The sequence below is a fragment of the Pseudorca crassidens genome, chromosome 11 (assembly GCF_039906515.1).
Source record: "Pseudorca crassidens isolate mPseCra1 chromosome 11, mPseCra1.hap1, whole genome shotgun sequence".
In the NCBI taxonomy this organism is placed as follows: Eukaryota; Metazoa; Chordata; class Mammalia; order Artiodactyla; family Delphinidae; genus Pseudorca; species Pseudorca crassidens.
The window spans coordinates 96,045,714-96,068,172 of NC_090306.1; the positions used below are offsets into that span (position 1 = coordinate 96,045,714).

At 45.1% G+C, this 22,459-nt stretch overlaps 1 protein-coding gene across 2 annotated transcripts; it reads left to right on the top strand.

Annotated features, from left to right (window-relative positions):
• Positions 1-326: 326 nt before the first annotated feature.
• EIF3L (eukaryotic translation initiation factor 3 subunit L) lies at positions 327-21,036 on the top strand. 2 transcript variants are annotated; one of them, XM_067698028.1, is made up of 13 exons: positions 327-438; positions 985-1,033; positions 1,934-2,144; positions 3,444-3,523; positions 6,301-6,362; positions 9,567-9,636; positions 9,836-9,909; positions 12,452-12,623; positions 14,349-14,503; positions 15,275-15,445; positions 16,258-16,755; positions 19,538-19,618; positions 20,815-21,036. In XM_067698028.1, exons 1-13 carry the CDS (start codon positions 406-408, stop codon positions 20,851-20,853), a joined length of 1,695 nt encoding a protein of 564 aa, XP_067554129.1. In that variant the 5' UTR covers positions 327-405; the 3' UTR covers positions 20,854-21,036. The 2 variants fall into 2 exon arrangements, with proteins under 2 accessions (XP_067554129.1, XP_067554130.1); XM_067698029.1 differs by lacking the exons at positions 327-438; positions 985-1,033; positions 3,444-3,523.
• Positions 21,037-22,459: the final 1,423 nt, after the last annotated feature.

Here is a 22,459-nt window from a genome sequence, read left to right on the forward strand (position 1 = left end):
CAAACCTCTTGCAGCTAAATCCACGATCAGGCCCCCCCATATCCGATTTTCCCTTCATGCGAGAGGGCGGCCGAGGAAGCTGTCAGCCATCTTTTGAGTGGCATTACTTCTTGTTCCAACTACTTTGCCCATCCTTTATTAAGCCGAAATATTTAATGTGTTTAATTCTAAATTTTTGCGAGTATTATAGAATCACCTTCCTTGTGGAGCCTCTATTTGAAGGAGGAATAATGTATGGGGTTGTTGCTTTCGCCCTTCCAAACATGGCTGCCTTAGATTTCCGGCGGCTTCGGAAGAGTTTCCGGTTTCCCGGCAGCCTCGAGGGGGCTGGACTTCCGGCGTCAAGAGGCAGGCGAGGCCCGCCTTTTCCGTTCTTTCCGGCCTAGGTCCGCGAGCGGTGCAGCCATGTCGTATCCTGCCGACGATTACGAGTCTGAGGTAATCTGGTCTAGAGCGTGTGCGGAGCTCCGCGACAGGGGCAGGGCTCTTTGGATGCTGGGCCCCGCGGGGAGACGGTGTCCGGGCCTCTCCGGGAGCACTCGCGGGCCGCGACCAGCCCCAGCCGGCCTCCCCGCTTGCACGTTCCTCATGCTGTTGCCACCCGCAGCTCCCGGCTCTTGATCAGCCCGTCTCGGCCCGCCCATCTCGTGTGTCCGGTCCCCTGGTCCTCTCCTTTTCCAAGTCCGGGAACGGAGGCTAGTTATAGGATTCTGTGTGTCTGTAACTGCACTCTGATTTCTAATGGTCTGGGTTCAGTCTTGTCAGGCCCCGCAGATTCCCACAGCCTCTTGTGCTTTGCTCTACCTTATTGCAGCCGTAACGCGGTATTGTCATTGTCTGTTTATTCTCCCTTTTCTCACAGGCGTGTGAGTTCCTCAAAGAACGAGACTGTGTCTTACCCACCTTTGTATCTTTAGAACCTAGAACGAGCATTTTGGATTCACGAGCTGGTGACTGTCTTGTGTGTGTCTCTTTCGTTTCTAGGCTGCCTACGATCCCTATGCTTACCCGGGCGACTATGATATGCACACAGGTGAGTCTGCAGGTTTGTCTGGCCGGCTTCTAGGGATTGACACCTTTTTGGATGTCTCAGAGCAGCTCTGACGGGCACCTGCTTAAAACTTGGTCTTGATGGTCCAGGTTTAGAGTCAGTTACTAGCTCTCACCACGAGAGCTATTAAACCAGGCCTTATTCATGGTCCACCTCAAAGTCCCAGAAGGGAAGGGTTACTGTCCTGACTGTGGTTTCCCTGTTGAAGCTATTAGTTGAAGAAGAAAATCTTGTGAAAAATTAAAGTAATTGAAACCAAGTCGAAGTGAAATCTTTTTTGGAAGGTTTTTGATGTTTCCTGAGTTGTTACAGTAACTTGGTTTGATTTAGCACTTATTAAGTGCCATGTGTTGTTCTGGGTACTTGGGGTGAAGTATTTCATTTACCCCTTACAGCAGTTCTCCAAAGACATAAATTAACATTACAGGTGAGAAAACTTGAGGACAGAGAAGTTTAGTTACTTGCACCAAGTCATATGGGTAGAAAATGGCAGTCATTCGTTTATTCAAAAAATATTAAGTGCCTACTACTTGCTGCCCTACGCACCGTTCCCCCCCGCCCCCCATAGCTGTTCCAGGTCTTGAAGGTACACCTGGGTGCAAGACAGACAGGGTTCTTGCTTTCATAGATGTTAGGTTCTGGTGCGGGAAACAATAAGCAAATAAATAACTTCAATAAATAAAATAAATAAGTAGTGGGAAAATGTTCTGAGGAAACAGGCCCGTGGGGATTGCGAGTGACCTGGAGAGGATTTATATTTCTGAGTGTTTAAAAGGGAATTGTACCCGATTTTATAGACTTGAGTTTTGTTTAGCGGATGGCCTTGCCCTTTTGTTATGTTCTGAATGTGGATTTGAAGTATTTATTGTATCTAATCTCTAGGAGATCCGAAGCAGGATCTGGCTTATGAACGTCAGTATGAACAGCAGACCTATCAGGTGATCCCTGAAGTGATCAAAAATTTCATCCAGTATTTCCACAAAACTGTCTCAGACTTAATTGACCAGAAAGTGTATGAGCTACAGGCCAGTCGTGTCTCCAGCGATGTCATTGACCAGAAGGTATATGAGATCCAGGACATCTATGAGAACAGGTATGGGCCACTGGCTGAAATGATCTCTTACTGGGTGAGACTGGCTTAGTAATGCAGTCTCTAAAAAGGGGTGATGTTTATTCATTTCTCTGTAAAGAGAGTGCCCGAGGGGTTTCTGTGATTCTTCGGGGGCTAGGGACATGTTATTTTGTTGAACTCATTGCCCAGAACTTGTACAAGGCCTAAAATAATACCATGACTATCAATAATTATAATAGCAATAATATGTATGATCATTACAGATCAGGCAATGTTCGGAGCGCTTTTTCTGTATTTACTGATTTACCCTTCCCAGTAACCCCATGAAGTAGGTTCTGTTGTTTTCCTCATTTTATAGATGAGAAAACAAAGCACAGAAAGGATAAATCTCATAGCTAGCTAAGTGGATGTGCTGAGTTTTGAACCTGTCCAGTCTGTCACCAGAACCTAATTTCTAAACTGTGCTGGACAACTTCTCAACACAAAACAGGGTGAGCTGAGCTCTGAGTGGTTGCTTCTGGATTTTATTTTATTTTTTATTTTGTTTGCTGTTCGCGGGCCTCTCACTGTTGTGGCCTCTCCCGTTGCAGAGCACAGGCTCCAGATGCACGGGCTCAGCGGCCATGGCTCACGGGCCCAGCCGCTCCGCGGCATGTGGGATCTTCCCGGACCGGGGCACGAACCCTTGTCCCCTGCATCGGCAGGTGGACTCTCAACCACTGCGCCACCAGGGAAGCCCTGCTTCTGGTTTTGAGGGGACGGCCCTTATGTAATGGGCGTTAGAAATGAGACAGGTCAATCAGAGTTGGATAGTCAGGAAAGACTTCATCAAGGAAATAGGGTTGTGAAGCATCTTGGGCATCAGTGTTTGCGTTGGATGCTTGAGGGCTGTTGTGGCATCAGACTGCAACAAATAGACTGATTTGCTTCCATGTTTGGAGAGGGGGAGGAGGCACAGTGCTCCAGGAAGTGGAAGGGGAGGTGGAAAGCTGAGGGAGGGGGGTGGGGGTGTCTAAAAGGTAGTTCTCAAGTCAGGGAACAGTAAGCAGTGGAATATGACTAGAGTTCATGATACAGAGGCAGGAGATGATCCTGAAGAGCTTGGTAGGTGCCTAGCTGATGTAAAAGAAATGTTTCACCTTATTAAGAAAGATTGTCTGGGGTGAGGAAAGTTGTAGACTTCGAGGCTCTGGCCCTGGCTCTGTTTCCGTGACTCCTTCCCTTTTCAGAGTTTGGGTACTTATTTATAAAATATGAGGATTGTCTCTTCTCAGATCCTTCCTGTTTTGGAGTTCTAGAATATTTTTTCTTGATTTTCAGCTGGACCAAGTTGACTGAAAGATTTTTCAAGAATACACCTTGGCCTGAGGCTGAAACCATTGCTCCACAGGTTGGCAACGGTAGGTGTGAGTGTTTTGTGTCCTGTGTGTTGGATGGGATCCTATGACTGAGGCTCATTAGAAAGCTCAGGACGATCTGTGTCTGTTTTGGTCGCCGTTTTATTTCCCCAGGGTTTGGTACATAGTAAATTCCTTAGTAAATAACTTGTTGAATGAAAACTGAGTAGATGAAGAGGGGACAGAGGTGTTTCACATGTCGTGAAAACTGAAGTTGGGATTTTTGTCTTGACTGGTTTCCTTTTCCCTCTGTAATTTTTGGGGTCATTACAGTTGCTCCAGAATGGGCTCTCTGGCCTCCTCTCACATTTCACTTTCTGATGGTGTCTTTTATATATGGTGTGAAGTAAGAAGAGCCAACTCATTCTTTTGCATGTGATTAGCCAGCTGTCCCAGTACTAATTTTCAGAAAGACCATTCTTTTTCCATTGAATTGTCTTGGCACTTCCCGAAATCTGTTATCATGTAAATGTAGAGGTTTATTTCTAGACTGTCACTTTGATTCCATTGATCTATGTCTGTCCTTATGCTTGTACCAACCACACTGTCTAAATGATTGTAGCTTTGGAGTAAGTTTTGAAATTGGCAAGTGTAAATCCTCCACCTTTGCTCTTTTTCAAAATTGCTTTGGGTCTTCTGAGTCCCTTGAATTTCCATGTGAATTTTAGGATCAGCTTGTCAATTTCTGCAAAGAAGCCAGCTTGGATTTTGATAGAAATTATGTGGGATCTGAAGATCAATTTGAGAAAGTATTGCCATTTAACAATATTAAGTCCTGTAATCCATGGACATGGATGTCTTTCCATTTATTTAGGTGTTTGATTTCTTTCAACAGTGTTTTGTAGTTTTTTAACGTACAAGTCTTTCACTTCTTTTGTTACAGCTAACATTTTTTGAATACTAAACATTAGCATCATCATCGTTACTCAGGTTTAGAACTCATTCTTTTTTTTTTTTTTGGCCACACAGTGCGGCCTGCAGGATCTTAATTCCCCGACCAGGGATTGAACCCGTGCCCCCTGCATTGTGAGTGCAGACTCTTAACCACTGGACCTCCAGGGAAGTCCTAGAACTCACTCTTTTTTTTTTCTTTTAATTTAATTTATTTTTTATACAGCAGGTTATTAGTTATCTATTTTATACATATTAGTGTATATATGTCAATCCCAATCTCCCAGTTCATCCCACCACCACCATCCCCACCACTTTCCCCCCTTAGTGTCCATAACGTTTGCTAGAACTCAATCTTAAATGTGTTTCCGTGTTGCTCAGACATTACGCTCTGTTTAATATTTTGCCTATAAAGAATATAATATTATGTATGTTGAGCACAACAGGAGTCCTGTAATACATGTTTTTAAACAGGTAAGGATTCACAGGACTCAAAGTATGAAAGATTTGGTATAAAAATCCCCCTCCCATTTCTATCCCAAGTTGTCTGTTTTTCTCTCTGGAGCCATCTAGTGTTCACCATTTTCTTGTTTATCCTTCCTCTGATACTCTATGCATATATAAGCAATTAGGAATAACTTTTTCCTTTTTTACAAAGACTAGATAGATGCTCCTTTCTTTCCATTTTTAAAATTTATTGTATTTTTGGAGAGTATTCTGCACCTCCAGGATTCCCAAGACCCTCCCCAGGTTTGATTATTTGCTAGGAGGATTCACAGGACTCAGTCCGACAGCTGTGGGGCTTTCTATGGAGCTACCAGAGCAGATCATTACAGACTCAATGTCCAGGCATTTTATTGGGGGCTGGTCGTGTAGGCACATCCTCTGCCTAGCATGTACTGAAATTCCAGACTCCCAGAAGGAAAGCAGGTGTTCAGTATAAACCATGTTGTTTGCACAAACAGTTTAGGGATAGCAGACCACCCTTATGAGATTGGTGGGAAACCCTCCTGAAATCTAGGTTCCCAGCTGCCAAGCAAGGACCAACTTTACCAGCAGGCCTTTTTAAGGCTAATAGTCTCAGACCTGTATGTTAACTTCTGCACAACATTGATATCCAAAGAGCTCATCCCTGCTTTTTTAAAATTAATTAATTTATTTATTTTTGGCTGCATCGGGTCTTCGTTGCTGCGCGCCGGCTTTCTCTAGTTGTGGCCAGAGGGGGCTGCTCTTCGTTGCGGTGCGCGGGCTTCTCATTGCGGTGGCTTCTCTTGTTGTGGAGCATGGGCTCTAGGTGCACGGGCTTCAGTAGTTGTGGCACTCAGGCTCAGTAGTTGTGGCTCATGGGCTCTAGAGAGCAGGCTCAGTAGCTGTGGCACACGGGCTTAGTTGCTCCGTGGCATGTGGGATCTTCCCGGACCAGGGCTCGAACCCGTGTCCCCTGCATTGGCAGGCGGATTCTTAACCACTGTGCCACCAGGGAAGTCCCCGCCTTCTTTCTTTTTAATGGTTGCATCATATCAATAGGATAAATTCCTTAAAATAGGATGTCTAAGTCAAAGATCCCCATGTATTTGCAGTTTTGATCCTGTCATATCGCCTTCCGTGGAGCCATTAGTATTTACATCTTGGTTTAAGCAACTGTATGGCAAAAATATCTAAGTGGTGAAGGGAAATGGGCCTGAATGAGATTAAGATGAGGTTGAAAGGATAAAGTGGGAGATGAAGTTTCTCGTTGCATGTATTCTTGGGGTGTAAGTGTTAGAATTTTGATGTTGTTTGGTTTCTGAAATCACATTTACCACTTTACTTCCCACCACAGGCTAAAACTGCCAGAAGACCCCGGTTGTCTGGTGGATTACTAAAGCACCCTCTGCCATCTCTTTCAGATGCCGTCTTTCTGATTCTGTACAAAGAATTATACTACAGGCACATATATGCCAAAGTCAGTGTGAGTATCTAAACGTTGCCGGCAGTTTTTAAACTATGCCATTTTTGTCCCTGGCAAACAGTTGCTAGTTTATATTGGTTCAGTGTCCAAGAGTGGTTGGCATGTTTTCTGAGCTTTCTTTTAAGAAAGGATGGAGGGAATGATTGAACCCAGGAAGCTGGGTGTCTGTTTCAGGCAAATGGTACCACTGCATAGCCTGTCCATCCTTTTTAATTTCTTTATCCCCACAGTTCTTGACTGGACACTTACCACATGCACTGGGTTGCAGGACGTCATCCTAAAAGTGTGTTCCCAGGTACCTTCGGATGCCTCCGCTTGGAATGCCCTTGCTTTTTCCCTTTAGTGCATTGCCACTGAGCCTCCTGCCCTCTGAGAAATACATACAACTGTCGCTGTGTGCCAGGCACAATTCTAGGCACTTGGCACACATCTGCATGTCTCTAGTCCTCATGGTGATCCTGCAAAGTAGGCAGACGGAGGCGCAGAGAGGTTGCTTTTTCTCAAATTCATGCAGCTAGTAAATGGCAGAATTCTTTGAAGCTAGGCCGGATTCTTTTCTTCCTGATTTCTAAATTTTAGAGTGCCCTAAGTCTCTTAAAATACTGTCTACACTGTTTACAGGCATACCTTGGAGGTATTGCAGGTTTGGTTCCAGACCACTGCAATAAAGTGCATGTCGCAATAAAGCCAGTCCCATGAATTTTTTGGTTCCCAAGTGCATATAAAAGTTATGCTAGGGACTTCCCTGGTGGTCCAGCAGTAAGGAATCCACCTTACAATGCAGGGAATGCAGGTTCGATCCCTGGTTGGGGAACTAAGATCCCACATGCCGTGGGGCAGCTAAGCCTGCGTGCCACAACTAAGACCCGACACAGCCAAAAATTTGTTTTTAAATAAATAATCTTAAAAAAAAAAAAGTTGGGCTTCCCTGGTGGCGCAGTGGTTGAGAGCCCGCCTGCCGATGCAGGGGACACGGGTTCGTGCCCCGGTCCGGAAGATCCCACATGCCGCGGAGCGGCTGGGCCCGTGAGCCATGGCCGCTGAGCCTGCGCGTCTGGAGCCTGTGCTCTGCAACGGGAGAGGCCACAACAGTGAGAGGCCGGCGTATCGCAAAAAATAAAAAAAAAAAAAAAAAAAAAAAAGTTATGTTACACTGTACTGTAGTCTGTTAGGTGTGCATATAGCATTGTATCTTTTAAAAATGCACATACCTACCCTGGTTCAAGGCATTATTATCTGTTGCCTGAATGACGGCATAACTGCTCACCTGGTGTCAGTTTCCACTCTTGCCCGCTTACGTTTATTGTCAACCTAGTAACCATGGTGATCCTTTTAAAACATAGTCTCATCAAGTCACCCCCTTCCTCACAATCCTACCGTGACTTCCCATCATACTTAGAATAAAATCCCAAGTCTTAGTCATGGTCCTGCTTGACCTGGCCCCAGACTTCCTTGCCAGTCTCACTTCCTGCATCTTTCCCTCCTTCCCTTGGCTCCTAGCCATACTATGTGACACTTCAGAGCACCTGTCACTCTCTGACATTGTCTTATTTATTTGGGTTTTGTTTGCTTCCCCCACTAGAGGGTAAACTCCAGCAGGGCACGGACTTTGTCTTGTTCGCTGCTCTAATCCAGTGTCTGATCCCCCACGTTGACACGTGAATTGTTGGAGCGTGTATGTGCGTGTGTAAATTAAAGAAACTGCCACCACAGTCTCCTTAGGGTATTTCCATCTAAAGAGTTCCCAGCTTCTCACACTCACTCTCATCCCCCTGAGGATGACTTGACCTGACAAGAGCTCTGGCCTTGGCCCAGGAGCCCCCCACCATCAGTGGCGGTAGGTGAAGGAGTTCTTGTTGCCAAAGTAATGCGGGGGGCCATGTTTTTCTGGCATCCCAGTGAGCTCTCTGACTACCTCATTTGATAGAAAGTAAAGATTCTCTTCTGTCATTGATGCTATGGCTCAGGTACTTTGCAGGCTGGGCTAGTAATCTAGCCAGCCTGTATAACATGGCTTTCGGCAGAACGTGGCATCAGAACCCATAGTATGGCTGGTTGCCACCTCTGATCTTTCCTCTGGTCTGTAGATGAAGATTCAGCAGAAGTTTGTTGACCCTGTGATCTCTTCACTAGGTACCAGATGGGGCAGTTTCACGTACATGATGGTGGGGAGTTGGAGGGGGAGGTTTTCATTGAAAGAGCATTTACTGTATTAGGCACTTTCACTTCATAATCTCATTTTTCAGAGGGATTAAGTACCTTGTCAGACCCCACAGTTAGTAAGCAGTGGGGCTACGACTCCAAGGCAGTGTTCTTTCTACTCCATCACAACATACACCATACATCACGTTGTTCCCCAGCTCAGAACTCTTCAGTGGTTCTGTTGCCAGCCACATGAAGTCTAGATCAGGGGTCAGCAGCCTGCTGTGTACAGGGCCAGATAGAGAGTATTCTAGGCTTTGAGGGCTGTAATGGTCTCTGTCGAATCTATTCAGCTTTGTAGCAGCCATGACAGTGAGTACACATGGCTGTGTGCCAGTTAAGGTTCTTATTTACAAAAACAGGTGGTGGTGGATTTGCTGACCCCCGGCTTAATTCTTGTTTGGCACTGTAAGACCTCTGCATTTCTGGCCCAATGTAGCCCAGTGTAGCATTGTCTGCCTTACTCCCTAACCTTCAAGCACCACTATTTTACTTCTTTGCCTTCATTAGTCCTGTTTTTCCTGAAACACCTTCCCCTCACTCTTCTGCCTTGCCCGATCTATATGCCTGATCTTTAATGGTCAGTTAAAGTTTTTGGTATAAAACTTGACCGTTGGCGTCAGGTATTCGGTGCCCCTTTGAACTGCTGTAGCACTTAACTATCTTCCCTGTCACTTGAGTGCTCTCACATGCTAAGAAGGGGAGAGCTGACGTCAATTCTCATATATAGTTGACCCTTGAACAACACGGGTTGGCACTATGCGGGTCCACTTATATGCAGGTATTTTCAATAAATATTTATAGTGTTATAGGATCCACCATTGGTTAAATCTGCAGATGTGGAGGGTCAACGATACATTATACACAGATTATACAGAGATTTCTGACCAAAACCCCTGTGTTTTCAAGGATCAGCCGTATTTGTTTTCAACTGTCAGTGGCAGGCCATGAGTAGAACGCATTTAGATTAAATGTGTCCTCCTTTCTCTGCTTTCTTTACAGGGGGGACCCTCCTTGGAGCAGAGGTTTGAATCCTATTACAACTACTGCAATCTCTTCAACTACATTCTCAGTGAGTCTGAGGTTATGATGAGACCTCGTATTGGCCTTCAGCTCTTTTTAGCAGGATTTTAATGTGCAGGTGGGGAGAGGGGGAAGTCTTGTGGTTCATAGTCCGTTTAAGAGAGAAATTACAAAATGCGTTCTGCAGCCTTACTGAATGGGCATATAGTCAGTGATCGAGTCTGACCTTTCTGTGGTCTCTTGCCCAGATGCTGATGGTCCTGCTCCCCTCGAACTTCCCAACCAGTGGCTCTGGGATATCATCGATGAGTTCATCTACCAGGTATCTGGTCACCCTTGGCCTAATTTGAAATGACTGGTCCAGACAAGGAGCAGCTGTTACCATTGTTTGTGTTGTTGAAAAGATCATGGTGTATAGCCACCCTAGGGTAGTGTGAAATACCCTGTGGAAGTGGCCTCTGTGTTGTGGTGTTTTGAATCAGTGAGGTCTAAGAGCTCCATTCTGACCTCAGAAGTCTGGAGAACTGAGCTCCTGACATTCACCACGTTCTTAACTGACCTTGAGAGGTGGTCTGGCAGGAAGAACACAGGTTTCCAGGCTTTGGAGTCAGCTAGGAGTGGGTACTTGTCTGGGGGCTGCTACCTGGTGGCTCTGTAGTGATGATGTGTTACTTAGCTCTCTGAGCCTCACTTTCCTCGCCTACAGGAGAAAAATTCTATATCTTGATTGTGGTGCTGGTGATGTGAGTATATGTTGGATCAGAATGAAAGAACATTTTTATCAAAAGGGAAAAATTACCTGTCTCAGAGTGCTGTTGCTAAAAACCATAAAATAATTGATTTTGGAAAAACATCTTTTCCATGTTTTACAGGGATGGCACAGTTCTTACTAGGTATTTCAGGAGAAATCAGTTTCCTAATAAAGCAGTTATTTGAGCCCCATGGATCAAAGAGACTTTGAGTACAGAGTGCTGATAAGTTGTGATTGGTGAGCTGAGGAAACCTTCCTAGGGCACTTTGAGAAAGAGGCTTCCTGCTCAAGACAGGCTTCAGTCCTTTATGCAGTGAAGGCCACAAACCACACTGGCCTCGTTTGCCCTCTCTGGCTCCTTGGCTTGTTATTTGGCGTAATTTTAGAAGATTGGCTGTCCTGTTGGCTAGCAGCAAGTCAGCGAGGATCATCTGTGCTAAGGTTCTTCATCCGTCTTAAAATAATCCTAATTCCCTGGGCTTAACTGGTGTTCTCTTAAGGAGTTTAAGTGCTCTTGCTTCTAACAAAGACTGGCCAGTGTGGGCCAGGTGTGATGCCACCAGCCAGTCTTTGTGAAAAGTGAGAGCACTGTAAGCCGCTTAAGAAGAAAACACCAGTTAAACCGCATGGGGTGAGGGGCTCTTCCCCACCGCTCTCTTCTTTATTCTTGTTGTTTTTTGTCTTTTTTAAAATTTAAAAAAAAAAAAAAATTTTTTTTTTTTTGCTCCTTATTCCCCACCACTCTTTCATTTATTTGTATTGATGCAGCAATATATGAACGTGTTGCTATTGTTGAGATTTTTTTTTTTAACTGCAGATAAAGTGAAAGTGTCTTCCTTCCTTGCCTTTACAGAGGCATCAATTACTCTCTGGAAAGCTAGTCATCGTATAGAGACCTGCCTTGTTCTTTCGTGCCATGTACATGGTGTACCACTCTTCTGGTGTATGTGTTACAGATAAAGTCTATTTCTAGGGATGATTATAAGTAGAATTGTTGGCTGAAGGATATTTGCTTTTAAAATTATTTTATAAATTTGTTTATTTTATTTATTTATTTTTGGCTGCATTGGGTCTTCGTTGCTGTGCGTGGGCTTTCTCTAGTTGCTACTCTTCATTGCGGTGTGCGGGCTTCTCACTGTGGTGGCTTCTCTTGTTGCGGAGCACGGGCTCTAGGAGCGCGGGCTTTGGTAGTTTTAGCACGTGGGCTCAATAGTTGTGGCTCGTGGGCTCTAGAGCGCAGGCTCAGTAGTTGTGGCGCACGGGCTTAGTTGCTCCGCGGCATGTGGGATCTTCCCAGGCAAGGGATTGAACCTGTGTCCTCTGCATTGGCAGGTGGATTCTTAACCACTGCGCCACCAGGGAAGCCCCGATACTATTTGTTTATTGTAAATTTGGAAACGTTTTCTCCTGCGCTCTTGGAGGAGGATGATATTTCAGAGTTGAAAAGTAATCTTAGGTCATCTAGAACCTAGATTCTAGGTCCCTGGTTTCCAAACCTGTGCATGCACCAGAAATCAACCAGGGAGCTTTTAATTCTGACAGAGTAACTAGGTCTCCTGTGCTAGTCTCTGGGTGACAGATGGAGCCAGCCCAGTGCTGGTCCCAGATAGAAACCCTGCCCCAAACAAATAGCTGTGGTATGTACCCTATATGTGCCTTACACTTGTCCAGGCTCTGTGGTTGGGACAGGGGTGACTCAGACTGGGTTCCTGTCACAGGTGAATTGATGGTCAGCTCTGGAAGGGAAGACACACATGCAGGTACCTGCCCCATCTCTACCACGTATGAGTAGATCTGTTGTAAGCCACCTGATTCTGGTGGCCAGGCTGATGGCACTGTGATGCCCAGAGACGTTAAGTACTTTAGACTATGTTTGACTCCAAATTGAATGTTTTTTCCCACAAATTACCTCTCATTTTAGAGCTTTTTGCTTAGCTGTGGAATAAGTAACATAGTAATGAACAAATCCGCAGCTTAATCAAAGATGGCTTTGAAAGAACCAGTAGTGCACAGACTGGCGTAGTGGGAGAAGTGGTAGCAGTAGCGTGTTGTGTGCTGTGCTGTCCCTTTGGCGTTAATGCCACTGCTGCACGTTTCCCTTCTTCCTCAACAGTTTCAGTCGTTTAGTCAGTACCGCTGTAAGACTGCCAAGAAGTCAGAGGAGGAGATCGACTTCCTTCGTTCCAATCCCAAAATCTGGAATGTTCACAGTGTCCTCAATGTCCTTCACTCCCTTGTAGACAAGTCCAACATCAACCGACAGCTGGAGGTGTACACAAGTGGAGGTGAGTGCTGCCTGCCATCTGTGCCTCATGAGTAGAGGCCGCGGGTAGTGCGGAGGAGCGACGGGCTGCTCCTCTTTGGTATTTGGGTGTGAACAGGAGCCGAGGGCTGATTTGGGGGCTGCTGGGCTTGGCAGTCTGTTGGCCGACAGACTGAACAAGCACTTCCTGAGAGCTGCATTTGTAAACACTTCTACTCCCTCTCCAGGGCCTTTGTTTAGATAAGCACTTCTCAAACTTTTTGGTGTGAGGACCACTTTACAGTCTTAAAAGATTAAGAATCACAAGTTTATCTATATACAGATCTTGTTACAGTGAGAAGAGTGGTGTTTTTGCAAACCTCTTTAATGTCTGGCTTCGTAGAAGAGAGCTGGAGTCTCCTGCTTCTTCACTCAGTCTGTGGCAATATGCTGTTTTGGTTGAAGTATCTGAGGGAAATCTGGCCTCACACAGATATTTAATTGGGACAGGGAAGAGAAACTCAATAGCCTTTACAGGTAGCCTGGCTCTTCTCTGGTTCTGCATCAGAAGTTGACAGCGGGTAGTTTCATACAGGTTAGTTGCAGTGTGGAATCTGAAGCCTTATCAGTGAACTTATACTTTGTTACATTAAAGTTTATCGGTTTATCCTGCAGCTTGAATGAATTTTTTTTACTCATGTGTGATTTTGTAAAATACTGATTCATTGAGCTATCAAGATTTTCTGAAAGTTGACACATTTTATTGTACATTTTTGTTGTTGTTGTTGTTTTAATTATTTATTTATTTTGGCTGCGCCAGGTCTTAGTTGTGGCATGCGAACTCATAATTGCGGCATGCATGCAGTATCTAGTTCCCCAACCAGGGATCGAACCTGGGCCCCCTGCATTGGGAGCTCAGAGTCTTACCCACTGGACCACGAGGGAAGTCCCAATTATACGGTTTTTTGAAACCACATCTGTTACTTTGACCATCAGCCTTATCAGATAGGTCTTCATTGGGGAGCTGTTGAGTTCATAGTGGCAGATAGAAGTTTTATGAAATTCTAATTTTTACTTAAAAGCTCAAGTTTTCATTGGCAGCAAACACTGCCAGTTGTTTTCATTGACATCTTAACAAGCTCACTGCACTCATTTTTGAGAAAATACCCATGTCTCTATTCAGTCTGTGTATCAGTTATTTTTTCAATTAAAAATGGGGTTTTGTGGGGAAAAGGAAGTGGCTGGTTCTTTGATTGCAGGTGAGTGGTGGTAAAGAATACAGCGATGACAGTAGAGTTTGGTGCCACTACCCGATTGATGCTAAGTTGTCCATAGTTTTACCCGCATTGTTTTTGCACCATCAGTGCAAATGTCAACTCAGTGAGAAAGGCAAATAGTGTCTTAGGAAGGTAAATAGGAACACACCTAAATAGTGTTATTAGGAAGATAGCTTTGATCTCATGGACTTCCTGAAAGGAGGGGCCTTGCCAAGTAACTCTTATTGATGAGAGGGGTCCCCTCATATTCTTAGGTGTGTATGGTGGGGGGGGCTGCCACACCCCTTAGGTGACTTAGAAATGTAAGCTTAGCATAAGGCCAGGCATGGTGTTGCTTGGTATTTTTTCTAAGGCAGTTATTCCCTATTGCAGGAAGCTTTAGAGACTGGCAGTAGATGAAGAGTTTACTGAGGGTAAACTTCAAGGGTCAGGCTTGCCCTCCTTCCACTGCTTCTGCTGAAGTGCTCACAGTGTCCGTGTGTCTCTCTCAGGTGACCCTGAGAGTGTGGCTGGGGAGTATGGACGGCACTCCCTCTACAAGATGCTTGGCTACTTCAGCCTGGTGGGGCTTCTGCGTCTGCACTCCCTGTTGGGGGATTACTACCAGGCCATCAAGGTGCTGGAGAACATCGAACTGAACAAGAAGGTAATTCATTCCCTGTTTCCTCAGGCCCACCTTCCCAGAGCCAGAAAGTCTGTCTGTCTGCTTCAAGAGAGACTCTGATCTATTATTAGGACAGATTTCATGGAGAATAAAAGAGGATTCCTCCCCAGGTCAGTGGAAAATTGAGACAAGAACTGGGAAAACCACTGCAGGGAAAATCTGAACCTGGACCAGGTGGTTTCTCTTTGGTGCTTAACAATTAAAATATTCAGCAGTCTTTTGATTCTGTTTTCAGACCAGACTGATGCTGGCAGATTTTTACTTTTCAACTTTCACTGAAGAATTAATGAAAGACTTACTTAGTTCTAAGGTGGCACAGGTAATGATACGTTAGCAGTGGTTGTTTTCCTAGCCACAGAAACTTGGTACGTTTTTGTTTGACGTGTGTGTATCTTATCTGTCCTTTTTCTTATAGGGCTATTTGGAAAAGCAAGGACTAGAAAGCAAGAAAGAATGTGAAAGTGAGGTGTAGATGATTTTAGAGCTGAAAGAAATTTTAGGGTTACCTGGTCCAGTCCTTTTCTGTTACAGCCAAGAAAACGGAGTCCTCAGGTCACATAATCAGTAAGTGGTACGATCTGCACTCAGAGCCTCTGACTTCAGAGCCAGGATTCCTCTGGGTAGTTCAGGGCCTCTGCAGGGAGCTCTCAGTGCTTCCACCTCAGCCGACACTAGGCCCCAGCAATTTTCAGATCCTACCTGGGATGAATTGGTCTTGAGATTCATGGCTGCTGCTTCTGCCTCCTTCCACAGAGCATGTATTCTCGTGTGCCCGAGTGCCAGGTTACCACATACTATTATGTCGGTTTTGCATATTTGATGATGCGTCGATACCAGGATGCTATCCGGGTCTTTGCCAACATCCTTCTCTACATCCAGAGGACCAAGAGCATGTTCCAAAGGACCACGTACAAATATGAGATGGTAAGGAGGCCTCTGACCACCTGACACACCTGTGCCAACAGTTTTTGGGTAAACGCCTTCCAAAATTTTGCTCTTCTATGTGCTTTTCCAACAGGATGAGTTTTTAATGGCTCGCCTACTTAAGTGTTTTCTTCGTTACACCTATTACTTCGGATATTAACACCCTGATGATAAGGACAGGATTTTTGTTTCACTTTTATTCCCCAGCAGTGCCTAGAGTGTTCACTGGGCTGTGGGTGTTTAAAATCAGTTAGATGTGGGTACTGCCCTCAAGCAGTTTGCCTGGAGGAGGGTGGATTCAAAACATGCATAGAATTGGGAGCAGGTTTCTAAGCAGAGCAGAGGTGTTGAGACTTGGAAGTGTGGTCATGTAGTAGCACAATAAATCATTTTGGCTAGAAGGCAGGAGAACAGTCCGATTGGGGTGTTAGAGTCTGGGGTGACCTTCACGGCCCAGCTGAAGTATTTAATCTTTATTCTGGAGGTGTTAAGTGCCAGCAGAGATTTCTGGGTGAATTGATCATACTTGGTGTGGAACGATTGACCTGCCAGTGATGTGTAGGGCGGATTGGTGAGACCGAGGCAGAGGTACCAGTAAAGAGTCCAGGAAACAACTACAGAGGACCTGGAACTAGGCCAGAAGTTCCGTAGAGCTAGAGGGAAGGTTGGAGGAGACATTGGGAAAGTTAGCTGAAGGGTGTAAGACAAAGGGAGAAGTCAGAAGGTCTGTACAGAGTGTACTTGGGAGGGTGGTGGGGACCTCAGAAAATCCATTCATTTGACCCTGCACCGGTCTCTCCCCCCACCCCCAGATTAACAAGCAGAATGAGCAGATGCACGCCCTGCTGGCCATCGCCCTCACCATGTACCCCATGCGTATCGATGAGAGCATTCACCTCCAGCTGCGGGAGAAATATGGGGACAAGATGCTACGCATGCAGAAAGGTGACCCACAGGTCTACGAGGAACTTTTCAGCTACTCCTGCCCCAAATTCCTGTCACCTGTAGTGCCCAACTATGACAACGTACACCCCAATTACCACAAGGAGCCCTTCTTACAGCAGCTGAAGGTGTTTTCTGATGAGGTGCAGCAGCAGGCCCAACTCTCAACCATCCGCAGCTTCCTCAAGCTCTACACCACCATGCCTGTGGCCAAGCTGGCCGGCTTCCTGGACCTCACCGAGCAGGAGTTCCGAATCCAGCTTCTTGTCTTCAAACACAAAATGAAGAACCTGGTGTGGACCAGTGGCATCTCTGCCCTCGATGGCGAATTTCAGTCAGCCTCTGAGGTTGACTTCTACATCGATAAGGTATGACTGCCCCTTGGGCTAGGTTCTCAAGGCACCCACTGTTCTGGGCATCTGGGACACATCACTGAACAAAATCAACAAAGATTTTTGCCCTTGTGCTGGTATTCTAGTGTTAAAAAAATGACAAAAAGCGTTATAATTAAGCAAGCATATAGTAGTTTGGAAGTTGCCACGTGCCGTGGAGTAAGTTGGGGTAATGGTGGTGGAAGGCACAGGCTGCAGTATTAAGTAAGGTGCTCAGGGTAGAGTTTGTTGAGAAAGTGAAACCGAAGCTAAGACTTGAAGGAGGTGTGGAAATTAGCAAGCAGATACCTGGAGGAAGAGCATTCCAGGTGGAGGGAGCAGTTAGAGCAAAGGCCCTGAGGCAGGAGCGAGCCCAGACAGCTGCAGTGTGGCTGGAGTGGCCTGAGAGGAGGTTGTGGTGGGAGATGAGGTTGGAGAAGAAGCGGGGAGGGTGCTTAGTAGACTGCTGGAGGTCCTTTAGTGGGTGGGAAGCCATTGTCCTGACTTGTACCACCCTAGATTGGTGCTGCCTGGTTTTGAACTTGATATAATGGGATTATGCAGTATGTGGTATTTTCTATCCAGCTTCTTTTGCTCAACATTGTATTTGAGAGAATCGCCATCCACCGTTGTCCTATGTAGCAGTAGGTCAGTCATGCTTATTGTTCTGTGATGTGTGATGGTCCAAATTCTACTGCAGTTACTGACCACGGTGTTTCCATTCTTCTACTGGTGGACATTTGGGTGGTTTTTGGCTATTGAACAGTATACATAACGGTGTTTTTTGGGGTTTTTTTTTTTGTTTTTTGGGTTTTTTTTGGCTGTGTTGGGTCTTCGTTGCAGCATGCAGGCTTTCTCTAGTTGAGCTGAGTGGGGGCTGCTCTTCATTGTGGCGCACAGGCTTAGTTGCTCCACGGCCTGTGGGATCTTCCCGGACCAGGGCTCAAACTCGTGTCCCCTGCACTGGCAGGCGGATTCTTAACCACTGCACCACCAGGGAAGCACCTATGGGGCAATTTTTTAAAATATCCTACATTTTTGGTTGCTTTCAGAAAGATGTTGGTCTACAATACACATATGTACACAACATCTCTTAGGGATACACAAGCCTAAGAGACAAATAACCTCACAAGACCTATACCATACATGTGTGTGTTTATCCATTGCTAACAACTACTTTTTATTTATTTAATTTAAATACTCTTTTTGAACAACGTTGTAAATCAACTATAATCCAATAAAAAATAATTTTTAAAATTAATTTTTGGCTGACAGTTTTTAATGATAAAATTTGCATAACAAACTTCACCACTTTAAAGGGTGTAATTCCATGATTATTAGTTTGTTCACCGTGTTGTGCAACCATCTCTGCTATCTAATTCCACATTTCCATCATCCCCAAAAGAAATCCCTGCCCATTAACAGCATTCCCCATTCCTCCTTTCCCCCCCCATCCCTGGCAAATCAGGAATCTTCCTGCTGTCTCCGTGGATTTTTCTATTCTTGATATTTTCTAAAAATAGAATCATGAAAGATGTGGATTTTTGCGTTTGATTTCTTTTATTGAGCATCTTTTCAAGTTTAATCCAGGTTGTAGCAGGTATCAGTACTTTATTCCTTTTTACAGCCAAATAACATTCCACTGTTTGGGTATACCATACTTTGTTTATCTGTTCATTAGTTCGTGGACAGTTGAGCTGTTTTCACTTTTTGGCTATTATGGGTAATGCTGCTATGAATTTTTGTGTACAAGTTTTGTGTGAACAATATTCTCTCGGGTATATATACCTAGTTGTGGAATTGCTTGGCCAGTTTGGGTAGTTTGTTTTTGGGAGCTCATCTTGCTAAACCAGATCCTCTCATTTTAGACTTAATGACTTTTTGAAGGCTTGGTGTTTGGCAGAACTTGGCTATCCCTGCCATGAACAGACTCACCAAAAGCAGAAACATGTCTGTCGGGGAAGTTTTTCAATGTTGTTTTTAAGTCATGTTTTTAAATATCAGAACTGTCTGTCCCCTGCCGTATCACGTCAGCTAACTAAAGTCCTTTTTGCATTTATTCCCAATGCCTGACATGTACACGTTCTGTGGCAATATCAGTCATTTGCTCCATCCCTCAATCCCTTTTAGTGGCCCAGCTGAACTGGTCCCAACCGTCTGGATGGTCTTTAATAAAACACTTCTCCCAAGATTTAGCAACTTGGTTATTACAAATAAAATTTTGCTGTGAGGTTATATTCAGGTTAAATTAATAATATGATTTAAATTTCCTACATGAAAATGTTTTTAATTGCATGTTTTTCTTATTGTTCCTTATTGGTTCAGGTTTGTCTTTGGCAAATTACTTTCTATTTTTTTTGCCTTTTTTCATCCTTGACTTGAAAAAAATCCTATCAAAGAGATTCAGAAAGTTCTTGGATCTTAACCTAGATTATGTCATAATTTACAAGTAAAATGGTGCTCAACAAAATATTTTGAGCTAAAAAACAATTTAAAATCTAGACTAATTTGCAACTTTATACTCATAAACAGTGTATAAGAATAAAATGCTATTTTAAATGTTACTATAGCCAAAAGATTCATGTTCGTTAAAAAGACTAGAAAATAAAATAAATGAATTAACAAGAAGAAAATAAAAATCAGCCATCTAAACAGAAAGGGCAGCTCTTGACTGGTAGTGCTCTTCCATAGGGGTCTATCTGGCACTTAGCATCACTGCTGTTTGCAGGCCCGAAAGCGGCTCTCCCTCACCGCTCCTGTCTGGTTGCTTTTCTCATAGGACATGATCCACATCGCAGACACCAAGGTGGCCAGGCGCTATGGGGATTTCTTCATCCGGCAGATTCACAAATTTGAAGAGGTGAGAGGTCTGAGAGAGCGGTGTGTGGGCTGGGGACAGAGGTTAGGAACTGGGTGGGGAGTTATAAATTGTTTATTTCTCATTTCTGTTTTCAAGAAAGCCTGAAATTGGCCCTTTAAGTTTCTGAGCTAGACTGGCTGGCTGCTTGGGGTTTGGGGAGTGGGGTTGGGCCCGTAGGAGTTGCTGTGTCAGCCTTCTCTGGAGCATCTCTTTCCAAGATCTCCCGCTGCGGGTGGCCGGCTCTCTTCTCCCTCCCTGGTATTTCCTAATATGGGTGGATTCACTGCCTGCTCTGACCCATCCCTCACCACTTGGCAGTTACTCTCTGACTTAGACAGGTCTGGCCAGTTTCTGCAAGCTGAGACCATGAAGCTCTGTTCTGACAGACTTGGTGCATTCCACATCCTGCCCTTAGAGAGGTCTTGTGGGTCACTTTTTGTGGCCGTAGCTAGAGCCACTGCGTCTTGGTGCTTTGAGTCCTCCAGCAGAGGTCACTGCTGTGCTGTGGTCTATGCTACCAGACTCCTCCTGCAGGATAATAATAGAGCCCTGACAAGTCTAGTCACCCTGGGTCCCTTTCCTGTCTATAAAACGGGCAGCGCAGTATGGGATGTGTGTTTGTTGAGTGTGAAGGGCAGATAGAACAAGCTGCATGAATTGTGTGACACCATAAGAATGTCAGGTGGAGGACCTAACCGAGCATTTACACATGATAGTAGACAACTCATGCTCATGTCAGAGGGGCAGCCTGGCCTGGTGATCGTGCACACTGTAGGGAAAGGTTTGGTGAAAAAGCCATATCTGACTGGGCTTCCCTGGTGGCACAGTGGTTAAGAATCTGCCTGCCAATGCAAGGGACATGGGTTTGAGCCCTGGCCTGGGAAAATCCCACATGCCGCAGAGTAGCTAAGCCCGTGCGCCTCAACTACTGAACCTGTGCTCAAGAGCCCACAAGCCACAACTAGTGAGCCCACGTGCCACGACTACTGAAGCCTGAGTGCCTAGAGCTCGTGCTCCGCAAGAAGAGAAGCCACTGCAATGAGAAGCCTGCGCACCACAACGAAGAGTAGCCCCTGCTCACCACAACTAGAGAAAGCCCGCATACAGCAATGAAGACCCAACACAGCCAAAAACAAACAAACAAACAAATTTTTTAAAAAAAGCCATATCTGACTTTGCTTTTCTTTCTCTTCTAGCTTAATCGAACCCTGAAGAAGATGGGACAGAGACCCTGAGTATATTCATACTTGACACTACTCAGGAACCTATTTTGATGTCATCATAGGTGGGGAGTGTTTTTGCCACCATGAAGCCTTTACCTAGCTCAGCCATCAGCCAGTCAACTGAGTTGAAGTTTATTTAAATCAGGGAGTGAAATTTTTTAAGTAGGTCTCAATAAAGAATCTTCCTTAGAGTCACATTTGTCATCTCACTATTGTTGGGGAGCATCTGTGGACAAGGGCAACAATATGTAATTTCCCATTTGTCATGAGATACTTTCTCCTGATGCATTCGTCATTGGTGTTTGAATTATTTAATCCCTGGATTCATAAAGCAGTATACAGGACATTTCCATATTCAGTATCTTATCTGCATCTCACAAGACTCCTGTGAGCATTAATGATCTGCCATAATTTGCGTGCATGTTCGTGGAAGTGCTGGGTTTCAGGAAGGAACTACTGAACACCTACTGCCAGGACTGTGCTGAAAGGAATCCATGTACATTGCCTATACTTCACAGCGCAGGTTTAGTGGGATCCCCATTTCACTGATGAGGAAACAGACTCGGGGAGTTAAGTGGCTTGATCGAGGTCACGTAGTTATAAGGAAAAGCAAAGAGTTGGCTCCAAACTCTGCTGTCTTCTGCTCCCAGGTCTCCTGGCTTTTCACACTGAAAACTTTGGTTTATGTCGTGGGCAGCCTCTCCCACCCTCAGTGAGGTTCGGAGCTACTGCTTGTCTGCCGGAACCTTCACGGCCAGTCACAGCTGAGTTGTGTCCGTTTTTCCCTCTCTCTGCCATCCCTCCCTTAAACAACCATATGGGATCTGCCATCTTGGGTATTTCTTTGAGATGGCATCTTCTGCATCCCCAAACCGAGCAGCCCACACTGTTATCAGAGCCAATTTCTAATCTTTTCTAACAAAGCACAGATCATATTGATCTATAATAATAACAAACTTTACTGAAACTGGTTGTCTCAGGTAACTCACACAACCTACCCATCAAAGATCAAGTGTTCCTGGAGCTGTAGAAACTTTATATTCAGGAGTAAGGCCCTCAGAATGGTCTGAACACTGTTCATGCATTGTCTCACTCTGGAGATGGGTAGATGTGGAATCCTGGTTTTATTGATGAGGAAAGTGAGGCTCAGAGTAATTAAATAGCTTGTCCAAGGCCAAAGCAGTAGGTAGTGAAGGCAGGTCTTTCGCTTCTCAAACTTGTGGTTTTCCTTTAGAAAGCCCTACCCTAAGACTGGCAGCAAGAGGTGAAACAGCAATAAATACCCCATCAAAAACTGCATGGTCGGGACATCCCTGGCGGTCCTGTGGTTAGGACTCCGCGCTTCCACTGCAGGGGGCACGGGTTCCATCCCTGGTCTGGGAAGTAAGATCCTGTGTGCCGCGCCGCGTGGTCTATATTAGCTCCAAAGCAAGGGGGTATTTCCTGGAACTTGGATGGGTGTGGCTGATGAGGTTGCTACCCCCCACCCAGTGACAGGGTTGCTGTGAATTCTCAAGCTAGGCTTTGTGCTGGTTCCTTTTGAGTTTTCTGGTTATAAGGGAGCTTGAGAACATGGAAAGAGCCGCTGGCTTGAAGGCATGACACCTAGATTCAAGTC